Source organism: Mesitornis unicolor, unplaced genomic scaffold (genome assembly GCF_000695765.1).
Source record: "Mesitornis unicolor isolate BGI_N332 unplaced genomic scaffold, ASM69576v1 scaffold24482, whole genome shotgun sequence".
Taxonomy (NCBI): domain Eukaryota; kingdom Metazoa; phylum Chordata; class Aves; order Mesitornithiformes; family Mesitornithidae; genus Mesitornis; species Mesitornis unicolor.
Genome location: NW_010168852.1, coordinates 621 through 8307, shown reverse-complemented (window position 1 = coordinate 8307; position 7687 = coordinate 621). Strand labels below are relative to the sequence as shown.

General features: G+C 46.0%; 1 protein-coding gene across 2 annotated transcripts in view; it reads left to right on the top strand.

Annotated features, from left to right (window-relative positions):
• The window catches only part of TRIM7 (tripartite motif containing 7), a 12335-nt gene extending 4960 nt beyond the window's left edge, over positions 1–7375 (top strand). Inside the window, exons 4-7 of one of the 2 annotated variants that reach the window (XM_010179172.1) lie at positions 2870–2892; positions 3397–3512; positions 4345–4380; positions 6861–7375. In XM_010179172.1, coding sequence (XP_010177474.1) covers positions 2870–2892; positions 3397–3512; positions 4345–4380; positions 6861–7375 — 690 coding nt within the window. The remainder of the gene's footprint in view (positions 1–2869; positions 2893–3396; positions 3513–4344; positions 4381–6860) is intronic. The other variant, XM_010179173.1, reaches the window with a different exon arrangement.
• Positions 7376–7687: the final 312 nt, after the last annotated feature.

Here is a 7687-nt window from a genome sequence, read left to right as displayed (position 1 = left end):
GTAGAAAGACATAGAGTGAGTGGAGGGAACAGGGAGCAGACATAGAGGGACTTGGAGTTGGGTGTAGAGGAACGTGGAGTAGATGTAGAGGAACATGAAGTTGAGCATAGAGGAACATGGAGCTGATGTAGAGGAACATGGAGCTGATGTAGAGGAACATGGAGCTGATGTAGAGGAACATGGAGTTGGGTGTAGAAGGACATGGAGTAGATGTCGAGGAATGTGGAGTAAATGTTGAGAAACACGAAGTAGACGTAGAGGAACTTGGAGTAGACGTAGAGGGACATGGAGTAGACGTAGAGGAAGACAGAGTAGACATAGAGAAATATGGAGTTGAGCATAGAAGGACACAGAGTAGACGTAGAGGAATGTGGAGTAGATGTAGAGGGACATGGAGAAGATGTAGAGGTACATGGAGTAGATGTAGAGGAACATGGCGTAAATATAGAGGAACATGGAGTAGATGTAGAGGAACACAGAGCTCCTCCATGCCCCGTCCCCCACCAAACAGCACAAAGTTAATGAGCGGTCTTCTTTTAATCATCAATATTTTCATTAAACTGCTTCTGCTCCGGGTGCACGGGGTTAAATCACCATTAAGCTCATGGTAAATATTTGCAGGTGGGTTCGAGTACTCGGCCATGGGTGACGTAAATTCGCCTCCCGCGGCCGTTGCAACCATCCCGTCACAAAAAGCCTTTTATTTTATTTAAAAAAAACAAAAGCCATGGTAAAAAAAACCCGTAACCAGCCCCAAGGTCCTTTTCTTTTTCTCCAGGATATGGGCACGGCTCCGTGTTGTCCTTGAACCCCGTCCAATGTTCTCGCCACGGTTTGTGGCCTTTTTATATTGATTTTTAAAGGGCATGAACGGGGCTGGGCGCGGGGTTCTTCTCTCTGAGTGTTTTTCCATCCGAGGGTGTTTGAGCTGATGATTTAACTCTGTAATCCACTGAATCGTCCAAATAATTTCCCCAGGGTGGGTTGAATCGGCCCTTGCAGGAGCCCTAAACTCTTCTTGGTGGGGAATGGACCATGAAGGTCCAGAGATGATGGAGACCATGAACGTTTAGAAATTATGGAGATGATGATGGTCTAGATATCATAGAGACCGTGAAAATCTAGATGTGATGGAGACTGTGAAGGTCTGGATATGATGGAGACCATGATGGTTCAGATAGGATGGAGATGATGAAGGCCCAGATATTATAGAGACCATGAAGGTCCAGAGATTATGCGCACCATGAACGTTTAGAAATTATGGAGATGATGATGGTCTAGATATCTAGATTTTCATGGTCTCTATGATATGATGGAGATTGTGAAGGTCTGGATATGATGGAGACCATGAGGGTGCAGATAGGATGGAGATGATGAAGGTCCAGATATTATAGAGACCATGAAGGTCCAGAGATGATGGAGACAACTAAAATCTAGATATAATGGGGACCATGAGGGTCCAGGTATGATGGAGACCATTAAAATCTAGATATGATGGAGGCCATGAAGGTCTAGATATCATAGAGATGATGAAGGTCCGGATGTGATGGAAATGATGACGTTTCAGATATGATGGAGATGATGAAGGTCTGGATATGATGGAGACCTCGAAGGTCCAGGTATCATAGAGACCATGAAAGTTTAGATATAATGGAGATGATGAAGGTCCAGATATGATGGGACCATGAAAGTTTCAATATCATAGAGACCATTAAAATCTAGATATGATAGAGACCATGACAGTGTAGATATGATGGAGGTGATGAAGGTCTGGATATGATAGAGACCATTAAAATCTAGATATCATAGAGGCCAGGAAGGTCCAGATATGATGGAGATGATGAAGGTCCAGATACCATAGAGACCATGAAAATCTAGGTATGATAGAGATGCTGAAGGTCTGGATATGATTGAGATGATGAAGGTCCAGATATGATGGAGACCATTAAAATCTAGATATCATAGAGACCATGAAGGTCCAAATATCATGGAGACCATTAAAATTTAGATATGATGGAGACCATGAAGGTCTAGATATGATGGAGATCATAAAAGTCCAGGTATGACTGAGATAATGAAGGTGCAGATAGGATGGAGAACATGAAGGTCCAGAGATGATGGAGACCATGAAAGTCTAGACATTATGGAGATGATGATGGTCTAGATATCATAGAGACCATGAAAGTATAGATATTGTGGAGACCATGAAGGTCCAGAGATGATGGAGACCTTGAAGGTCCAGGTTTCCTAGAGATGATAAAGGTCCATAGAGACCATTAAAATCTAGATATGATGGAGACCATTAAGGTCCAGAGATGATAGAGACCATGAAGGTCTAGATATGATAAAGACCATTAAAATATAGATATGATAGAGACCATGAAGGTCTAGATATGATGGAGACCTTTAAAGTCTAGATATGATGGAGATTATGAAGGTCCAGCTATCATAAAGACCATGAAGGTCTGGATATCATAGAGACCATGAAAGTCCACATGTGATGGAGGAAGGTCTGGATATCATAGAGACCATGAAAGTCTACATATGACGGAGATCATTAAGGTCCAGATATGATAGAGACCGTGAAAGTTTAGATGTCATAGAGACCATGAAGGTCCAAATATGATGGAGACCATGAAGGTTCACTATCATGGAGACCATTACAATCCAAATATCATAGAGACCAAGAAGGTCTAGGTATGACGGAGACCGAGAAGGTTCAAATATGATGGAGACCATGAACATCTAGACATGATGGAGACCACGAAAGGTTGATAGGACCTTCCTAGAGGTGCCATAAGGCAACAGAGCAATTTTTAGGGGTCACCGTCCCCGAATATTTCACTCGACCTCTCTTTTTCTCTTCCAGGATGTGATGAACATCTTGAGCAGGTACGGAGCACCCCCATCTTTCCTCAAAAACCCCCATTTTTTACCTTTTCTCCCCTATTTTTTCCTTATTTCCCTCCCCCACCGCCACATTTTTATATCAAGATTCGCAATCTAAGTGCCAGAAGAAGGGCAAATTTTGCCTCTTATGTGGTTATCTTCCAAATTTTGGGGAAAAATCTACCACTATCACAAAGCCTTTTCCCACCAAGCAGCTTCTTCGACGGTCAAATAAGCCCAGAACCCCCAAATTCTCTGATTTTTCCTGCTGCAAAACTCACCCAGGGCGACGTTTTAGGCACCGTTTTGGCTCCGAAAATGAAATTTAAGCAGCTCAGCACCCTTCACAATGGGTTTTTTTTTCCTGAACTGACACGGAAATCCCGGCGTCCTGAACCAAATCCCAACGCAAGGGGACGCTGAGCGCTGCCGAGAAGAAGAAAAAGGGGGGAAATATGGATAAATTTCTTATTTTTTTTTTTATGTATTCTTTTTTTCGCTTGGCAGAAGCGATGACGTGAAGTGCCAGAAGCCGGTGCCGGTTTGCACGGATATGAAGATGCACGTCTGCAATTTCTCCCTCAAAACCGTGGTCCTGGAGAAAGTCTTAAAGAAATTTAGAGGTACCCGTAAACGAAACCGGGTGCTGGGTGAGGGGTGGAAATTTAAAATAGTCCTGGCCTTTAGGAGGCATTGGGGGGGGTGGAAATCGGATGAGGAGATGCTGAGGATGCTGCGGATGTCTCGAAGTTCCCGGGACCGAAATAGGAGGGTGAATTATGGCGGAGATGCGCGTGAGCGGGCCAAGCTATTTAAAAATATCTCTATTTTATTTTCTATTGATAAATTTTCTATTTACATTTGATCAATATTTTTACTGGGGCAAAACCAGACCCGGCGCATGAATTTTAGAGCGGTAAAACTTGCGATAATCGGGTCGCGATGGCCAAACTTTTTTGGGGGGGTTAAAAGCTTGCAGTGATGCGGCAAAACCACGAGGTGGCGCTGGAGGATTGGGAAAAGAAACGAGCGCCACAAAGAATAAAAAAAGGAGCAAATTTTGGGGGAAAATAAATCCCTAAATTCAAACCAATTTCGGCTTAAAGGATCGCGCTGAGAGTTTGAGACTCGTGATAAAACGGGGAGAACAAAATATGGCAAAGTGTGATTAATAAAATTTAAATAAATCCTCATTTTTCTCAACGTCCAGAAGTTTTTTCATAGAAAAAATAATTAAAATTAAATCTATTTGGCAGGAATTTCCCCCATTGCCGTGAGTTGGTGGGAGCCTCACCCTCATTTCTTGCTGCCTATTGAGTCCCAAATCGCCCAAAATTGGCAATTTAGTGGCGTGTTGGGGGTGTAAAAGTCCCCGTAAGGGATATTTTGGTGGTTTTCTTTGTGTTGCCATTTATTTGCTTGGTTTTTGTGTTGGTTTTTTTTTTTCCCCTCTAGAAAACCTGCGAGACGAACTGGGAAGAGGTGAAAAAGGTAAAAGGCAAATATTTGAGCCGTAGCGCCCCTCGGAGCAAAGACTTGAAATTGTGGTTGTATTTCGCAAAGCCAAAGAGAGAGGGGGAAAAAAAAAAATTAGGGGGGGAAAAAAAAAGAATTAAAATTTAATTTTTAAACGATTTTTTTTAGTTTTAATTTCTTCTCTCTCGATGATTTCCAGATCCAGCCTGCTCAGTTCGAGAGTCAAAAGACGATTTTTTCTAGCTGACGCCGGGGATCTGACAGCCATGCCAGGTCCTTTCTGCCTGCTTATACTTCATGAAACTAGAGAAAAAAAACCCCAGATAATTCAATCCAAAAATGGATTTGTAGCCTTTCAAGCCACGGCTTCCTTTAAATTTGCCAGATTTCCTCTGTGGCTGGGCTCTCATTTCCACTGGGGTTGGGGACGGAGGGTGTTGGGCTCCGTAATCGGCTCTGGTCCAAATTTGGGTGATTTGGGGGTTGGACTTGATCTTTAAGGACCTTCCCAACTCATTCTATGGCTTTGGACTCATTGATCTTTAAGGACCTCCCCAACCCAACTCATTCTATGGCTTTGGACTCATTGATCTTTAAGGACCTTCCCAACCCAACCCATTCTATGACTTTGGACTCGATGATCTTTAAGGACCTTCCCAACCCAACTCATTCTATGACTTTGAACTCACTGATCTTTAAGGACCTTCCCAACCCAACCCATTCCATGACTTTGAACTCACTGATCTTTAAGGACCTTCCCAACCCAACCCATTCCATGACTTTGGACTCATTGATCTTTAAGGACCCTCCCAACCCAACCCATTCTATGACTTTGGACTCATTGATCTTTAAGGACCTTCCCAACCCAACCAATTCCATTACTTAGGAGTCAATGATCTTTAAGGACCTTCCCAACCCAACCCATACTATAACTTTGGACTCGATGATCTTTAAGGACCTTCCCAACCCAACCCATTCTATGACTTTGGACTCATTGATCTTTAAGGACCTTCCCAACCCAACCAATTCTATGACTTTGGACTCAATGATCTTTAAGGACCTTCCCAACTTAACCTATTCTATGACTTTGGACTCATTGATCTTCAAGGACCTTCCCAACCCAATCCATTCTATAACTTTGGACTCATTGATCTTTAAGGACCTTCCCAACCCAACCCAACCCATCCAATGACTTTGAACTGGGCGATTTTTAAGGTCCCTTCCAACCTTGCTGACTACAACCACAATTTTTGGTCACTAACGCGCTCGTTGTTTCCTTTAAACTTGATTTTTTTGGGGGAGGGGAAAAGGTGTTAGGACCTAATTTTGTCTACATGCATGGTCCTCGTCCGGATGTGATCTGGTGTGGGATGGGGTTGTTGAGGTTGAGACGTGGTTCTTGAGGTCGTGATGGGGTTGTCGAGGTTGGAGTGGGGTTGTTCAGGTTGGGATGGGGTTGTTGAGGTCAGGATGGGGTTGTTGAGTTTCAGGTGGGGTTGTTGAGGTCGGGATGTGGTTGTTGAGGTCAGGAAGGGGTTGTTGAGGTGAGGATGGGGTTGTTGAGGTTGGGATTGGGTTGTTGAGGTTGAGATGTGGTTGTTGAGTTTAAGACGGGGTTCTTGAGGTTGGGACGGGGTTGTTGAGGTAAGGATGGGGTTGTTGAGGTGAGGGTGGGGTTGTTGAGGTCAGGACTTGGTTGTTGAGGTCAGGACTTGGTTGTTGAGGTCAGGATGGGGTTGTTGAGGTCGGGATGGGGTTGTTGAGGTCGGGATGGGGTTGTTGAGGTTGGGATGGGGTTGTTGAGGTGGGGATGGGGTTGTTGGGGTTGGGATGGGGTTGTTGAGGTTGAGATGTGGTTGTTGAGTTTGAGACGTGGTTGTTGAGTTTGAGACGTGGTTGTTGAGTTTGAGACGTGGTTGTTGAGGTCAGGATGCGGTTGTTGAGGTCAGGATGGGGTGGCTGAGGTTGGGATGGGGTTGTTGAGTTTGGGGTGGGGTTGTAGAGGTTGGGATGTGGTTATTGAGGTCGGAATGGGGTTGTTGAGGTAAGGATGGGGTTGTTGAGGTGAGGATGGGGGTGTTGAGGTCAGGACTTGGTTGTTGAGGTCAGGACTTGGTTGTTGAGGTCAGGTGTTGAGGTAAGGATGGGGTTGTTGAGGTGAGGGTGGGGTTGTTGAGGTCGGGGTGGGGTTGTTGAGGTCAGGATGTGATTGTTGGGGTCAGGACTTGGTTGTTGAGGTCAGGACGTGGTTGTTGAGGTCAGGATGGGGTTGTTGAGGTCAGGACTTGGTTGTTGGGGTTGGGATGGGGTTGTTGGGATTGGGTTGTTGAGGTTGAGATGCGGTTGTTGAGTTTGAGACGTGGTTCTTGAGGTCGTGATGTGGTTGTTGAGGTCGGGATGGGGTTGTTGAGGTGAGAATGGGGTTGTTAAGTTCAGGATGGGGTTGTTGAGGTCGGGATGTAGAAAACTGATTGAGCTGCCTCTGTCACCCACAGAGGACCTGACCCTGGACCCCGATTCGGCGAACCACCTCCTCATCCTCTCGGCGGACCTCAAGACCGTCAGGATGGGCTGTCGGAAACAGGAGCTGCCTGACAACCCCAAGAGATTTGACACCAACTCTCGGGTGTTGGCCACCACCGGCTTCAAGTCGGGAAGACATTACTGGGAGGTGGAAGTGGGTGCCTCGGACGGTTGGGCCTTCGGGGTGGCCAAGGAGTCGGTCAGGAGGAAAGGCCTGACTCAGTTTTCCCCCGAAGAAGGGATTTGGGCCGTCCAGCAAAACGGGGGCCGCTATTGGGCCGTCACCTCGCCCCAACGCACCCCGCTGTGCCTCAGCCAGAAACTCAACAAGGTGAGGGTCTACCTGGATTACGAAGGGGAGGAGGTGTCCTTCTACGACGCCGACAACATGCAGCACATCTTCACCTTCAACGTCGCCTTCCGGGAGAAGGTTTTCCCCCTCTTCTCCGTCTGCTCCACCGTTACCTACATCAAACTCTGCTCCTGAGGCTTCGCTCGAGGACCTTTCCCCGTGGGCTTCACGAACACCAGGGACTTTTGTGGGTGGGTGGGGGTAATATCACAAGGTGGGGAGGGAAAGGCTTCGAATCAGCTTCAAACAAGCATTAAAATCATCAGAAAGCCCCAAATTTGGTGGTGGGGATCTCAACCACCAACCCGACCCCCTCGGCGACTGCTTTGCGGCTCCGAGTTTGATAACGAATGGGTTTGATTTTTGGAGCTGGTGGGAGGTTTGGGAGCGGAGTCTCCACCCCTACAGCGGCCTCAATGGCTTAAAACTAAAATATTTAGCAGGTAA